The sequence below is a fragment of the Molothrus ater genome, chromosome 5, assembly GCF_012460135.2.
Source record: "Molothrus ater isolate BHLD 08-10-18 breed brown headed cowbird chromosome 5, BPBGC_Mater_1.1, whole genome shotgun sequence".
NCBI classification, from domain to species: domain Eukaryota; kingdom Metazoa; phylum Chordata; class Aves; order Passeriformes; family Icteridae; genus Molothrus; species Molothrus ater.
This window is the reverse complement of record NC_050482.2, coordinates 12759761-12777456: the sequence shown is the minus strand read 5'-3', so window position 1 is coordinate 12777456 and position 17696 is coordinate 12759761. Positions and strand designations below refer to the sequence as shown.

Below are 17696 nucleotides of genomic sequence, written 5' to 3'. Positions count from 1 at the left end.
AAGAATCTTTATCCCACAGCTAAAGCTGATTTCTTTGGAGGGGAAAGTGATCAAAAAAACCCAGCTAATCCTTACTTAGTCAGCTGAGAAAATGAGAAGGGCTTTGGCTAAAAAGAAAACATTAATAACTAGAACTGGAAGTGAATGCTTCTGCCATTTCAAGACTGTACTGAAGAAAGTCTGTTCAAAATCTGAAAAAAGAAAATTAACTCTTCATTAATAATGAAGACTTTCGCTTGTCTAAGTAAAAATGAAATATTGATTTTTAACTGGTGATTTTTTTAAAGGTTATTCATAATAGTTGAAAAGTTAAAGTCATTAGAACTGGAAAATTTGACATGCATCAACCTTTTTAATGCACTTTTTAAGCAGTGATCACTAGAAGCTTTCATGCAAAGGCTGTTTTTGCAGGTATTCCCCATCAAATTTAGTAAGAGCCAATTACCAACTCCACATAACCTTGACAGAAATTTTGCTGGCAACAGATCCAGGAAACATCCAGCCTTTGACTCCTCTGCTTTAAACAGAACCCATAATAAGTGCCTTTATCTATTCTAGGAAGGAAGAAGAGTCTCCTGTGACAGAAGAGCAGCTCTCTCCAGGGAGAGCAGCTACAAACAGTCCACATCCCACCAGCTGAGGGTGCTTCAGAGGGACATTTATCCACTGAAGCCTTTCTCTTTCCACTTCCCAAATGCAAAAGCAGCTCCTGTGTGATTCTGCCCAGTGGGAAGATAACTTCTGTGAATCTGCAAGACTGAACAAAGTGGGTTTTTCCCAAAATCTTCAATGAATAAATAGAAATAAAAATAAATTAATAAATATAATTATAAATATAATATAAATAAATGTGAGAGACTGGACTGTGTTTGCAGAAGGCATCAGCACAAATAAAGGATGCAGGAGGAGGGCAGGAGGGACAGGCTCACCAAGGCACAGATTTACCAGGAAAGCCAAAAACAGCCTGGAGGGAAATGGAACACTTTTCCATTGAGGAACACTGTTTTGGGAGGATGACTTGCCAGATTTTGACTCCCAGAGTACCTCACTAATCCAAAGTTTCCTGTGGCTGAAGAAATTTCAGCAGGGTTTCAAAACCACCAAAAGCTTGGCAGCACTATCCAAACACTAAACCTGACACTACAATACTGCACAGTAAACAACTGTTAAGCTTTGATCTATGGAAGTAACATGAAATATATTTTATGGAAACAAATGAATATGATTTATGTAATGAATGTTACAGATTTGATATTAAATACAAGTGTGTAGATACCAAATTTAGATAAATTAAGAATACCAAGAAACACAGGATTGTTCATCAGTTCTGCAAAGTCCATAAAGATCCTGTTTTAAGTTTGTCTCTAACTCTTAACAAATGAAGGGGAATAAAAGGAAAATGGATTAAAAAAACCCCAAAAATAAGTCCCAACAGAGTGCACAAATATAAATAAATATTTCAACAATGAAAAATTACCCTATACTAAGAAGCATAGGCTGATAGCATAAAATACATAACAAATAGCAATGGAGACAATACATATTTTATGGTTATGACAGATCAAACCTAAGGCAATTTATTTTCAAATATATACCCAGTGCTAGCTGATATTAATGTGAATAACTGAAGGTAAAAATAAGGAAAAAAATGTATAGTTGAATTTGAGTTTGCTAAGGACCAACAGGGAAAAGGTTTTCTCCAGGTTTTTCAAGGGGGAGAACAAGGACAAAGCCTTTTACTGGAAATAGAACAGATGGTCAGTCTTGTGCAGCTTTAGCTGTTTAAGAATTTACTGGTACTAGAGAAAAAAAGATTTAAAAAAGGGCACAGTGAAGCAAGATGCCCTTGGAAGACAAAAGTCTCTGTTAAGTTTCATGGAAATAAATAGAGCTTGAAGAATAAAAGAATAAAATAAGTCACATAACTTGACTGCACAAAAGGATCAGTGAAAGGCCTACAAAGGTAATACTTAGCATCCCTTTATCAGCCTGGAACTAAAGAAAGGATTAAACACAAGTGATCTTTACTTAAATCTAAGCAAAACCATGCTTTTCCTAAGAACACCTAAAGACTGATTTTTGTCACTGATTTTACCATGAACAAGGTCAATCTCTATAGGAACACAAAATATCTATTATTATTTGATTATAGACTGGAGGAAGCATGAAATTCCAAGGTATCTGAAGTGTGATGAAGATGGAATTCCTGCTCAGCTAGCTATCTAGTATTTCTTATTGATAGTAAACTGGCAAAAATTCTTGGTTTAGTTTTTTGTTCTAAAACTATGATATGAAAAGTATTATAAGAAACTGAAATGTATTTACTAAATAGACTTTATTATTTAGAATTCACTAAATTGCACACACAACTAAAAAATCCTTAGTGGTCCTGACCACACTTACCATGGGGACCTGGCAGAACAAATGATGCAACACACAAAGCAAAGAAATCTCTCAAGAAAACAATTCTTTTCCTAACTAAATTATCCAGGCTATCCTTTTACCTATTAATGAGCTATTTTCTATCCCAATTTTAAATTATACCCATTGGTTGTAAAGGCTCTTTTTGATAAATTACTCTGCTCCAAAAAAGCCCAACCAACCAATCCACCTGGCTTGCCTGGTTTGGAGAAAGGAAGCTGGGGTGAGCTCATTGCTCTCTGCAGCTTCCTGGGCAAGGGAAGGGCACAAGGAGGTGCTGAGCTTTTCTCCCTGGTGTCCAGTGAAACCTTGCATGGGAATGGCTCTTTTTTAGGAAGGATTTTTGTACAGAGAGAGTGGTCAAACACTGGAGCAGAGCTGGTGCCCCAAGCCTGTCAGAGTTTAAGAGGCCCTGAACAAGACACTCCAACTCTTGTTGGACTGGATGGTCACTGTGGGTCCCTTCCAACTGAAATAAGGGATAAGGCCTTCAGCAAACTGGTTGAGTAGGAAGTGCTCTCACATTTTGAGAGTTGAAAGTCTGGATCTTCAAAGACTTCTACCTTTAGAAAAATCCATACAAATACCAGGGATGTTTAGTGCTCTTTAGGAAAAGATGAAGTCTATCCAGTGCTGTCAGAATTGAAATCTGAAAAATAAAGTTTCTTCAACAGTAAGAGTGTCTCAATGCTTAAGCTGAACCTGGTTAGTTAAGGAAAATAATCATCATCTGTTGATGGAAAAAGCTACCTCCTATATTAAGAAACCTTTCTTTAAACACTCTTCATACACTATGAGTTTATTTAAGAGAAGGAAAAACAGCCTAGCAAGTTGAATTTAATTTTGTGGTTTAATGACTAACTCATAAGAATGTGTCTTGCATTCATTTTCCAGGAATGTTAATACAGAGCTCTTAGAAACATAAAAAGAGTTGTTAACAGTCCCTGAACACATCTTAGAGATGGTCCCTGAAACATGCTGAGTGAGTGACTACACTTAAAATCTTCAAGATCAGGGCCTGAGGAAATCCTTCTACATTCAAAAGATACACTGAGCCTTGTCTAAGATTCTGTTACTTCAATTTCCTGCCATATCAATAATTAGAATCTGAGTTTCTCACTTTGTGTGCTATCAAATGCACTGCTATAAGGTACACCATAACAGAAAACTCTGACTTATCCTGTCATATAAATGGCCAGGCTCCCAACAAAAGGTTTATGAGCTGTGTTCATTTCTGAAGGGAAAACTATTGGCATTAGAGTTTCAAAACACTGAAATTATCACAAGCCTTCCCATCACCTCCCCAAATAAGTAATACATCAATGATTAGCTTCCTGATATAAAAATTAAACATAGTTAATCACTGATAGCAATAAGTGTAAGAGAGAGAACTACAGTAAGAGCACAACTGCATTTGATGTAGACTTAAGCATTTTCTTGTGTCCTTTTATCCCATCTATAGCTAAAAGATGACAGCTAGACTCAGTCTCACTTGTGCAAAGTCCACTGAGATCTTGTGCCTTGCCCAACCACAAAAGGCTGACTTTGGAAAGGGTCTTATTCAGCCACACTTACCAGTGCTACTCCTGAAAAGGAGGCAAAAACATCTGTGTGAAATCACCTCCTTTTTACCTTACTTAAATATGTGAATATTTAGCCTTTAGCAAGGAGAAGGGAAGAGCAAAAGACACAGAGAGAAGGCAGAACTTACCTACTGTGATACTCCCTCTTTTGGTCTGAAGGTTGGTATTACCTATAATGAAAAGGGGGAAAATGTTAAAAACATTATTGAAACATATTATTTATTTATTATTAATATTGTTGCTTTACAAACAAAAGTCTCAATATATATGGGTTATAATTAAGTGATTCCAGACAAGAAAAACATTGAGTGAATTCAAAGATACCAGCTGGATTTGAGGGAGAAAAAAATGTAGAGAGGCATGTGGAAGGCTAATGCACAATATTGCCTTAGTTTACTTTGGGCAATTGTTTGTTGATTGCTCTGATGCCTGCAACAGCACTACAGATGATTTCAGTTCAATTGCATGAATAATAAACAGTTTCTATTTTCCTCTTTTATATACCTATACTCCATCTCTGCTGGAGGGAATCTTGTGTGTCATCTGCAAAGGCAACTTCCTGGACCCACTGAACATTTCCTACTCCCTCCAAACCTATTCTTTTGTAAGAGTACACAAAACTCTTACATTTTGTAAGAGTTTTGTGCATGACAACCCCTTGTCAACATTTCCATTGACTTCAGTTGGAGTATGTTGGACAAAGTGGAGAACATCAAACAAAGTGTGTAAGGCACAAAATGTAGAATGGTCTTCCACTGAACTTGCATCACTCTCAACAGGCACAAATGTTCCAGCCTTAAAATTTCAAAATCCTTATTCTGCCCTTTCGCCTACAACATCAAGAGAATCTGGAAGGACAACAGATGTACCTCCTAACAGAAGAGACATCTATCCTATTAACAGTCTAACTAAATTGTACAAACTTCTCCATTTCCATGCATGAATGTGTACAGAAAATGCTCTAAATTAAAAACTAAAGCACACCATGTCATCCCTGCCATTCTCTCATCCTCCCAAGAGAAAGGCAGAATGAAGACTAAGGCTGATCACAGAAACTGAGTGCAGTTTAGCAATACACAGTAACCATAATTTTCAGATCTTTCAGAAGAGGTTTTAAAAATTGCAGATGGATAAAGCTCTACCCTATCTTGTGTAATTACACCACAGTAAATAACCATTAGGGCAGAGTGCATTCCACTGGATATGACCTGTATTTTTCTTAGTGGTTCATGGGCTGAAAGCTAGAAAAGCAGCCTATCATCAACAGTCTTAAATTCATCTTTTCAAGCACATACTGTACAAAATACTTTGGAGTTCTAAAAATCAGTGCAGAAACAAAAGCATTTTTCAATGACCTTGAAAGATGTTTGGCTTCACTCTTTGCTGTTTTTAAAAGCCATCCTATAATCATCCCATCCTTTTCCTCATTTTATCAGGACTGGCCCTTAGTTTGGTACAACCTACAAAAAGACCCAGGGTTTTGTCAGCCAGCAGCTCCCATGGAGCAGCTGAAGGTAGATCATATTCTGTCAGCACACAGCCCCTGGGTCTGTTCTTTGTTTTTCTGGGGGTTTTCTTACCTGTTTTCATAAGTAGATCCTTGAAAAATATTCAACATATGGAAATCAAATTCCATTTAGATACATACTCATATGGCAGAATCACCAGTGCTGCACGATGTCAACACATTCTGTGAGGCTGCACTTAGAGTATTGTGTCCATTTTGTGCTTTCAAGTCAAGAATGACACTGGTGTCCTTAACTAAGGCCAGAGAAGGCTATTGAGAAGATCAGGGACCCAGACCAAGCTAGAGAAGCCCTGAGAGCATGTTTGTTTTGCTTTAAAAGGAGAAGGCTTAGAAGGAGTCTTCTTGTGGCCTTCAACTACCTAATGGGAGGGTATAGAGAAAAAAAGACATTCTTCTCATGGTGATGCAGCAAGAAGGAAGCAGTAGCAATAATAGGTACCAGTAGTAATGGAAATTATGATTAAAAAAGTTTTTCCCCATCAGAAAAATAATTCAGGAGTGGACCAAGATGTCCAGTAAGTTCATACAAAATCTGGACTTGAAAATACTCAAAGCTCAACTAGACAAGGCCTTGAGCAAGCTTGGTCTAACAGAGCCTACTTTAAACATTAGTTGGGAAGGAATTTGATATCTAATTCATATTTAAACTAGTTTTATAAAACAAATTAATAGTTAATGCAACTCAACCCAAGACTTTGGGACTGCTGCCAAAAGGGGTTTCCTGTTCCTCCCATGTGCCCCTTGGTAGAGAGGGTTCACTGAAATGGTATTGGCTCTCATAAAGAAGAAATTCCTCAAGATCAATTTCTTCTTCAGGTGTCAACTCAAAAGCTTAATAGCACCTGACATCTCTAATGCCTGTACAGAAGCTGATGAAAATTACCCAAAACAAGCTTCTTTCAAAACAATGCATTCCCATTTGCCAGAGGAGCATGAAGCATGCAAATGAGCAGTTGTGAAAGCTCTACCAGTGTCCTGATAATACAGCCCGAGTTTCAACCACAAAATGTGCCTCAGACAGGTTTGTAAAGTCTGTGCTGCCCTAACTTCAATTTTCCCAGTGCAAAAGCAGTTAAATCCAGCTTAGTTTTGTGCAGGATGTACTGATTTGATGCCACCTATGGTGTCAGCTGTAGGGAAATGGTGACTTCAATTGCCCAAGAAACAAATAATTTGTCCAGGTGTTTACAGACAACCACTGCAATTGAGCTACCTCATGAGCAAAACTCAGAAGTCACCATTTTTTTCTAGCAGAAATTTATAGTAGGAGTTATCTTGTCTGCTCATACATGTTTGTGTACTTCAAAAGCCTTGGCTATTAAAACATGATTGGGGAACATGATATTGTACATTTTTCTCCTCAAAAAATAGGGTAAAATTACCAAGCAAATGTTAGTGTGCAATTAAAAAAAAAAAAAAAAGCTAAAATAACATTAGGTGTTCCAGGCCCATTTAGTAGAGAGGTCATAAAAATAATCCTGAAGTAACATAAGAAATGGCTGCATAATTTGGATACAATTCTATTTGTTTTCACATTGTTCTTCAGCTTAATGGCAACAGGCATTACTGAAGAAAGTAATTTATTAGCTACAGCAGTTATGATTTCATTTTTGCAACAGGAAAATAAAAATTAACTCTTGAATGTGCACAAAGACTGGGCTTGCTCACAAACTGATCACTCCACAATATCATTATACCATATAAAGTTAGAAAAAGCCAAACCAGCACAGCTTATCAGACAGAAGTTCCAGAAATAATACAAGCCTACATGTTAGAAAAATACAATAACAGGAGAAAAAACAGCTTATTTCTGTCAGTGCATGCTAAAATTAACTTTACCTAACAGGTTTAGAAACCATTCTCACATTTAATATAAAGGGACAGAGGAGTTGCTCCCTTCAAGGAAGAAAGAAGTAATTTCTCAAGCAAGATGACAACATAATTTCTTAGCAATTGTAGTAAATTCTTTTTAAGGGATATAGCTGAAAATCTGGAACTCTGACAGAGCTGAGTAATTTTCTTTGTGCATCTTCCAGTTTGTTTTACTCAATGTTAAACCACCACAAATGCATTATAGCACAGTCTGAATTCAGTGGGAGTTTTGTTAAATTAGAAAACCACACCAGATTTGAACCTCAGCTGCTGCTTGAATAAAATACTCTGTAGTTTATTAGTTTTAGATCTAGGGGAAGGACACCAAAGGGTGAATGGTTTAGAGACTGCTAAGAAGTTCTAAGAACTTCTTCTAAAAACAGAAACTGTCACCACTCTTAACATAAGATGCCAGCAAACACACAGGGTATTTCTAATAAAAACTTCTAATTATGACTCTCTCCTACAACAGCTCTTAGTAGATGATCTGTCTAAGAGTTGCTTTTCCTGTGAAGCAAATAAAAGATGGAGAGAGGAGAAGCCTGCTGACAACTTTTAGTATCATTTTCATAGCTGAATTTAGAATATTTTTATGTTCTTAGTATGTGTTATTATATGAAAGACATTTTTTTCAAATAATATATGCTTTTTGCTATTAATAAGTGTGCTTATGAAACCATTTTCAAAAATACAGTCTGCTAGGTGGCAAAAAATCAATTGTCTCTAAGAGATAGACCTGTTTTGCTTGCATGCTGTGCACAGCTGATTTAGTGCTAGTCCACTGCAATGGTGCATTTGTTACTGTGAACATTACTGAACACCTTCAAAGCAGCTTAATTTGTGACAGACTTCCTTCTTACCATGAACACTTCCCAGCATAATATCACCAGATTCTGAAGAGAGAGATGCTGATTCTGCATAGAGATATTTAGTTTTCAGCAGCCCATCTTCAGTAGATATATTGATGGTTGTCCCCTGCAGCTTCTCTATATTTACACTCTAGGAGAAATAAACACAATCAACAATTTGTCATCACAGTTTGAAAAAGCAGTGGAAGTAACACTGTTAAGACACAAAACAAATAGAAAGCAGTTGTTGGTGCAGGAAAAATGGAATCAGGTTCTTAGCTAAAAGCTACACAAGACAAAACAAAAAACTTTCCATCCAAGAGCTCTGACTTAAGAACTAAAGATTCTTCACAACATTCCTAGGAATTATTACATCCATAGTTTAGGTGAAGAACCCAAGTAGTCACAAACAGATGAAAGAAAAGCTTAATTTAATTTTCAAAATTAAACACTTCATTCTGAAAAGTAAAATGAATTATTAACTTTAATTTTGAAGACTGAATCTTCATACAGCATATTACGATGCTTGGAGCATTGATGATCGATTTTCTGCCACCACAAATTGAAACACCCTCTGTCTTTGTTACACACAGCTATTTAGGAAGATTTTTAACTGGTTTACTTTGTAGATATATCTTTGGTGAAGGTTTGCAAAAAAGTTCCACCCAGCTGCCCTTTTTCTCAGCATAGTTTTCCTATTACCTTGGTTACTCAGGCTTCTATTCTTGGACTTAAGCCTCAAGACATACCAAGCCTTGAAAAACCAGGCATAAGATCTCCATTTCTACTTCTTTGCAATAGAAACAGAAAGGATAGAATACAAAAAGTTGCACTATGGATTTGGGAAATTTGGGATGAGATTATCTATATAAAAGTGGTGAGCCACATGATAAAACATCAATGTATTTGAACAAAACAGAACAATTCACATGCTTGTGCAACAACCATATGAAACTGAATTCTGTTCTGTTCAGTTAAAATTGATTTATGATGGAAGAATGCAATAGTTCATACCTGAACCCCCACTAAATTTGCTTTTATTTTGCTTATGCAGACTTTCAGTGAATTGCACAAAATCCTTATTCATTACATGTAACAATACATGGCTTTCCAGATCAAACTGTGCCTCACTCAAATTATTTTGAAATCCTCTTTGTCATTTTAGCATTGCCATCTTTTGCAAAAAAAGTTGATATAAGAAAATAAGTCTGTCAACCCTTCCAGTCAAATATTATGATAAAGAACAAGTTATATATGAAGCAAGAGATAATCTGACAAATAGTGTTGCACAAACTCAGTGCTGCATTGTATCCCAAAAACTGAGCTGAAGAGGCTGGTTTACTATGGACTATATGACAGCCAAATTATAGTGTGGCCTTAGCCATCCATTCATACTGAACTACTAAATTATAAGATTACAGAATGGACTACTGGCTTGAGACTTTTCCCATGATGCTACAATACTGATTAGATCCCCAATAATTTAGCAAGATACATTAAACTTTAGGAAAATCAAAATGCTATGCATAACCTATGGTAGAATTAGAAATATGTGACATTCAATGCCTACAATCACTGGAGGTGCTGCTGCTTAGAACTGTGCTACAGACAGAAATAAAATCCAGTAACAAAGGCACAACTTGTCACTACTGAACAGAAGCTTTTCATCTCATACTGCTTGCAACAAAATAATAATAACCTTCATCTAATACTGCTTGCAACAAGATAATAACCAGAGATTTCAAACATTAAATTCCATTGCATCTGTCCCAGGGATGCTTCCCAAAGTGCTGCCCCAGGCCCCAGCCCTGCATGGCAAAGTGCAAACCTGCTCTGACACGTGGCCACACAGCAAGGAAAGGGAAAGGCACTCTTGTTTTAGGCTCTATGATCTCACCTGTTTTAAGAGTTACATGACTTGCAAAGAACATTTCCCATTTGAGGGCCATCACTGATACCAGCACAATGAAAATAGTGCAAAGCACACTTTCAGGGAGAGAAATAAAATAAAAATATCTGCATAGTTTGGATACAAACTGGCTGCCTTGTGGCATTCCTAACCAGGCAAAGGTTACCTCTCTTCCTATAGAATGCAAGTTTTAACTCTGTTTAGATATATTACTTTGTTTACAATAAAACACTTAATTTTTAAATAATCTCACATACCAACTCTTTTACCAGCCTCAACTGCCTTTCTTAAAATTGCACAGTAACAAAAAGAATTGTCTCAGCTCCAGATCAAAAGAAGTTACTATAAACAGTAAAACAAAAACTACCAATACAAAGAATGTTTGTTTCAGAATAACCCAAATCAGGGTAGGGGCATGGAGGAAGGGGAAGTCAGATTGCTCAAGTATAAGAATAAAAAAGTATTTTAGATGGGGAAAGCATGGAAAAATAGGATTGCTTTTCAATGAAAATAAATATGCTTTCAATCCCAAATTCTTTAACTCTTGTGGAGTTTTGGCAGAACATAGATGTCTGGCTCAACAAAGCCAAGTGTTATAGAAAAGTCTCCATGGCACAGATTAGCTAATAACTCCCCAGGCAAATAAATTTCTTTATTTTTGTCCATTGAACCACCAGATTTTCGGGAAAAAATTCCTTCCCTTGGGCATAGAGCCTTGGGGGTTGCAGTTCCTGAAACCGACCACATGCTCAGGTTTCATTGGTCTCATCTGCACGAGTCAGACTGGGAAGGTTTTACACCTGAACACATTTTCAAGATAAAAACTGACATCTTGCTATGTTTAAATAAGACATATATGGCTCCTTCTCCACATATTTCTGCTCTTGGCCTTCCTTTTTCTGCTATCATTGCTCAAAAGCTTTACTAGTGGGGGAAGTCTTCTCCCACTTCCCCCCACTAAAAAATAGTAATTTTCTAAGTGCTTAGTGCCTTTTACCACATCCTCTCCCTCCCCACCTCCAGGAGGGGGCTGGAAATGCTGACAGAGCCATAATTACATAATGATGACTGTAACTGATGGAAGAAACATCTCATACAAACACACAGAGGAGACATAAGGCTGACTGATTATTAACAGAAGTGGCCAGCTGAGAAAAGAAATCTGTCCTTCCTAACCACACTACAAAGTTTGTTAGTGAGAAGTTCAGTAACATAAGCCAAAATATTGTTCTGTAGCTGTGAATTCGTGCTAAAATGACTCACTTCACTCAAGTTACTACAGCTTTACAACTCTAAGATTGACTTCTTGTAATATTACATACTACATACAAATATTTATGATCACAAAGAAGGACTTCAACTTAATCTGTATGGCATTTGTTTTATTGTTTCAGAAGGATGATGTTTCTGAAGAGAGCTAATTTTTTAAAAAGCATTTAAAGCCTCAAAGTAAAACTATTTTCTGAACTATATTTTCCCATACAGATACATTATTACATTTATTACATAAAAGGTAGTCTAACACCCACCTCCAAAGAAACACAGATGAATCAATGTTGAGAGTTTTTGGAAAATCCAATGGCAAGCTGCTTAGTTTACAGCAGGACATCAAGAACAGCTCACAGCTGGCTCTAGGTGAGTGAGCTGACCTGGGACCCCACAAGGGGCACAGCAGTGCCAAACAGCACTTCACAGAGGTGACTTTGGGTGCCTGGAACTCACTAGTTTGGGCTCAAATCTATCCTGGCAAGGCAGGGTTACCCCCACTCTGGTTCTTCCCAGTGCTGCTGGTTAAAGGGTGTCCATGGATTCTGAGAGAGCATACAGCCAAAGCCACCCCCAGCCTTGGCTTGGCTCCCCATGCTCACACAGCAACACCTCTCACCCAGTGAACCCTAAGGAACCCATGTAGGTATTGCAATGGACATTACACTGCCTAAAACCAAGACTGGCTGTGAGAACTGCAGGGAGTTGAGCTCTACATTCCTTTAAACAAAGGAGACTTGCCTACTTATGTCAAGAAACAAAAGCAGAGTACAGGAGTTTGTGGTTAGTCTCATACTGCCATCTACTGAAAAAAACCAAGCTAGTTCTCAACAAAAATGTTCTCTTTGTGATTCTTCCCACTGCATCTCACAGCAAGATTACCTGTGATTACATTTCCTCAGCCACATGAAGTCTGCAAAACCTTCTACTCTTCCATTCTTACATAACACTAGAATTTATGTGTGCAGCATTTACAAAGATCAAGCCACTATCCATGAGACATTAAAACTCCTGAGCCTTCTGCAGAGTCCAAATGCCTACATATTAGCCAAGGAGAAAGTTTAAGAATGTCCTGAGGGGTCTATATAATTAAAGCTGATGGGTTGTATCAGTAGAACAATCTCTGTACTGATGGAATGATCACACACTTATTCCTGCCTTCTGTGGAGCCTGTTTATCTATCCAAATTAAGCACAGGATAATATAATTTAACAGACAAACCTAAGAAACAGTGCAGTTGCAATGAGAGTTTTTTACATATTCTTCAGCACATTTTTTAATTTAGTCCTTTTACAACAAATGAGGAGGATAAGCCACTAAAGAGAAAGTTTTACTTCCTACTTACCCCCTTTTCTGTTGCACAAATATCTGTATTTCCATAAAGTGTCCCAAGACCAATTACTTTGCCACCATTTGTCCTTATATCAATTTTATGGCTCTGAAAAAAGTTTAAAAATCATACAGTTAGGATAACTGGTTCTCTAGTTATGGTTATCTTGTTTTTCAAGTTGTACCACATTAACCACTGGAAGCCTCCTTAGTCCTGGCAAGCAGAACCAGATTCTACAGTGTTTCACTGCACACAAATTCTAATTAAAATTGTTTTGCTTAAGGCAAATCTCCAGTTTTTAACAAATTAGCCAAGTTTCAAGTAACAACTGTTCTATAGCCCTTATACCTTCCAGCTGTTGCTGCATACAACCAACAAGAGAAAAAAAAAAAGTACTGAAATACACATAAACCAATCTCAAAAAGCCAAAAAACCCCACCAGGTATTGAGAATAAAATACAGCCATCTGTAAAAGAGAAAAAAGTCTTTAAAAAATACATTTAAATAGATTGTTCTCTCCTTATACAGTAAGATGATGAATGAAATGTTTCAATCTGCCATCACAGTTCCTTTGAGGCAGGTACACCATGCTTGTTATCAGAATAATGGTTAAACAGCAAATCCTCCAAATGTGTAACTTGAGGAGAATATGGGGACCTGCAAGATTGGAAAAATTAGTGTATAGCAAGGGCTCACCAGTGTGGCCACTGATAGATCAGTAAAATAAAACCACAACACAGACACTAATTCTCCCCATCCCAAATTATTAGAATATCTTCCTTAAAAAAAAAGCAACCAGGCTTTCAGAAGTAGGTATCTCTGGAGACCCCTAACAGACAGAAGGATTTGAGAGAAGAAACCAGTTACAGTGGTGAAGCAGCTTTTTCACTAAGAGGAAATATTCCACCAGCTGAAAGAAAAAAGCACTAATTTTTCATAGGGCTTCTGTAAGCAAGGGAGAAAGGTTGGAATAAGGAAGAGGCAAAAGGATGTCAAGACCTTAACAGATGGCAGAGGAAAAGCAGAAAAATTTGTTCAGAAGAAGAGAAGGACACTGGTGCTGGATGAACCAGGCTCAGACAAGGTGTGTGGTGAGGAAGCATAGCAGGTTTTCTGCCAGTGTGAGTGAGATGCCTGGAAATTCTTGTTATCAGCAGCCCAGCCAAGGAGTCAGGAGTAACTGAGGAACATGGAAGCACAATTAAAGGGTCTCCCTGGTGGCATTGTCATCATAAGAGGCACAACAAAAAAAATTAAAAAGAAGTACTGCCTTCTCAATCAAGAATTTGTGAATAATTCATACTCTGAAGAAGACCAAAATGCCATAACTGTGTTTTGGAATTACTATTGCTATCAGTTGATCTAGACACTTGGAAGGAATAGGGTAAACTGGACTTCAGCCAATTAAAAAACAACCACCACCCAAACAAAACAAAACAATTTAATAAAATCACCCTCAATAAATCTCACTGGCTGGGTAATGTCTACCACAGCAAAACTGTGTGTAGTTTTAATTTAAAATCCATTAATAAGCCTCATAGAGACTCCTCCTTTCTGTTCAATTACTAGTATACATGGTTAAGCAAAGTAGAGGTCAAATCATTAAGTCTTTTGTAAAGACTCTATAGACTGTATATAAAAGAAGCTTTGTATATTGTATAAAAAAGTTTTTTTTAAATTACAGTTTATACTAACAACTTCTTGCAAGTTAAGAAAATGAGCAGTTGTGAAGGTGTTTGCTGGTGCTCTTGAATAATACCTACATGACCAGATTTTTTCATTTAAAGTCATTTATCAATAATCTTTTCTCTCTCCTGTAAAGAAAGGCTCTCCTGCTTTGTTAGTTAATGAGGTTTGTTAGTAACAGCAAACCACCATTAAATCAGCTTTAATCCATCCAGGGGAGGGCACTATCACTTCAGTTTGCTCCATAAAGCAAATTCCCAGAAAGGGAATCAGCTCTTATGCTTCTCTACAGCATCTGGCCCATAACATTTTTAGTAGTTTTGGAAAAAACCTGAAGGCTAATAATTCTGTTTCTCCCAAATAATTCTGCTTCTCTGATAACACAGAATATAATTCCTGAAGCTTTATTAGAAAAAAATGAGCTCAGTCACCTTACTAGAACTACAGTACTTAAAAACAAGATTAGACTAAAATCCAGCTCTTAATTTTTAAAATTCAAGATATTTCACATCTTGGATTGCATTTGAGAGAAGACTCCCAGAAGATAAGTTAGTGGTCTTTCCTCAAAACCATCTTTTTCCATGACACCAAAAAATTCTTGATGTGATGGCATACCATGATTACTGTCATTATTACTGGCTAAAACCACTTTGTTTTCTCATACTGTGCAGTTTCTCATGCACTGTTGTTGCCATTATTACACAATAAAATAATTTTTAATGAAAAGTTTAGGTGGGCATCACATAGTGCTATTAACTTCTGTAAGATTTTAGGTATCTTTATTACAGTAAAATGTTCAAGTACACAGAATCTGGAAGGTTCAAGTTCTCTATAGTTCCCCAGCTGCAGAGCACACCTAGCTCTATTGTATATTACACCCCTCCCTAAGCTCAGTTTTCCCTACATCTGTTATAAAATCATCTCTTACCACAATACAGAAAAATGTTAAAAAATTTTTCATATCTCAAAAAAAATTGACCCTTCTGTTGAATTTATACCAATTCCTGCAGGTTCAATCCCAAACAATCAAGTGAATTTGATTCCAAATAGCACCTAAGTCAGATAAAGTGTGATTAATTTTACAACAGCTTAAGTCAGCAAACTTGAAGCCTCAAGACTGCAAAAACAACCTCATGCCTATGATATATCATAGGCAGTATATATCAGATTTATTTCAGTCAGGTATTTTGGACATGTAATGTGTAACTTCTGATTGAAAATTAACTTAAAGGGATTGCCAATAGCTCTGATATACCAATTATTAAAAAATAAAAAAAAAAACCCACACACATACAAAAAAAGAAATCAGCAGCAAGCTGCATAGTCTTGATTGAGCAGGCACAACTATTAACCTACTAGACAGGAAATCCCAATCTATTATTTTGCTTTGAGGGGTAGGGGAGACAGGGATCAGGCTCACTGCTGTCACTGTTCCTGCTGCCTTTGGCTATCACAGGTACATGGACTTCTGACTCCTCCTCATTCACTGGTTTTGACTTTGTGCTGCAATTGTATGCAGTAATTCAAGGTGAGGTGCTGTACACAGAGCAATATGAGTGCTGCAATGAGAATTCCAGAGTACTTCTCATCTCCAGAGCTGGTATTTAAGTTTTAACACTATATCCCACCACACAATCCCTTCTCAAACAGTGGGGGAGGGTTCTTTGTACCTTTATTGACTGCAAGACACTCGTCCCCTTCTCTGTTTCTATTTTGCAGTTATCACATTCTATTTTCTGAATCTTCACACAGCCAGTCCCTGATGTTTTGATATCCAAATCTAGAATTAAAAGAGTTTTATCAGCAACAGAAAGAAAAAGTCAGATATCTTTAACATAGTATTTGATCATGTTACACAGTGTAAGAGCCTGAATGAGGGATATGGGACTCCATGCAGCTCTCCACAATGCAGTTTATTCCATCCAAGAGTTACAGCAGTCCAGGGTGGTGGGTGACAGAGCCTGTGCCCACAGCTGTCAGCTCCAGCTGCAGGCAGGCCTGGAGACCCTTTGGTTTTGGTTACAATGCATTATAGACTTTTCTTTGCTGAGCATCTTCATACAGTAGAACCAATCTATACCTTAACCTTTATCTATAGCCCTATCATAATGACTATAATTACCATATTCATGTTACTAGTCTCCAATCACTACAAGTTAGTACATTACAGTTTAAGCTAGAAGTTGTTTTTCAGTTTTCTTGCAGGGGAAAATTCTGAGACCTTTTTTCTTCTTGCAGCATTTGCTGACTTGTTTGCCTGTGCTACCTTTCTGCTTGGTAAAAACATCTTCTTGTTTGAGGTGGGTTTATCCTCTGCTCTAAGCCATAAAAACCCCTTCTAACACACCCTTTGCCTCCTTGGTCATCCAGTAAGACTGGCTCAGCAATTCTTTCCTTCTATATCAAAACTTGCTTTCATTGCTATTCTTCATCAGACTCAACATTTAAAAATCTTTCTCCTAAGCATACATATCTGTGAGACTTTCTTGTCACACTTTCATCCTTCCCAACAACAGAGTAACCAAACATAGTAAGGAAAAAAAGCAGCTTCTTTGTTACTAAAAACCTGCTTGCTGTGTCTGGCCATGCACTTTGAACAGCCTGAGTAGTCACTATCAGCTATGAACACTGAAAGTTTACTAAGTCAGAAAGTTTGAGCCATCCAACTCCAAGAGAGAACATTAAGAAGAAGAATTACTGTAACCTGTGGCAAGGAATCAGCAGGGCGTGAACCTTTAGTGAAGTCTCATCTTTTTTCTTTTTAACTCCACCTCAATCTCCTATCTCCCCTAGCCACCAATTCCATTAGAAATTGTACTTAAACACTTGGGCACCCTGACACCCTCTTTGGGGTAGAAGGCTGGCAGGTGTCTGAGGCCACAAGCAGAATAATGAGGTTCAACAGCACAAATACCCAGGCCTTGCTGCTCCACTATCCAAAACCAGGCAGAGAAGTGTTGGTGTGTGTCATTCTCCCCAGCCTTTGCAAAGCCTGACATTCCCCTGGCATGAAGAAGCACGTTTGCCTCTAGCCTGAGTCACCTCACCTTGCTACTGTTCATAGACTCCCACAAAGAAAAATCACCAGGTCTTGTGGATAGGATGCAGGGGCAGGAAAAGCAATTTTCTGCTATTTGTCTTGCCCTTGGGTTTAAGGAATGGGAAGAAGTTTTGACAATGTACAGTCTGGGGATTCTGTCTATATTAATAATTTCTATTAATAATTTGTATAAATGACCACTATAGTGGCTGG

At 37.4% G+C, this 17696-nt stretch overlaps 1 protein-coding gene across 1 annotated transcript in view; it reads right to left on the bottom strand.

The window, feature by feature from the left end:
- FAM185A (family with sequence similarity 185 member A) overlaps nt 1-17696 on the bottom strand; it is a 41836-nt gene that overhangs the window by 18562 nt on the left and 5578 nt on the right. Inside the window, exons 2-5 of the mRNA XM_036400638.2 lie at nt 16114-16223; nt 12773-12865; nt 8265-8403; nt 4133-4174 (exon numbers count right to left, since the gene is read on the bottom strand). Coding sequence (XP_036256531.1) covers nt 4133-4174; nt 8265-8403; nt 12773-12865; nt 16114-16223 — 384 coding nt within the window. The remainder of the gene's footprint in view (nt 1-4132; nt 4175-8264; nt 8404-12772; nt 12866-16113; nt 16224-17696) is intronic.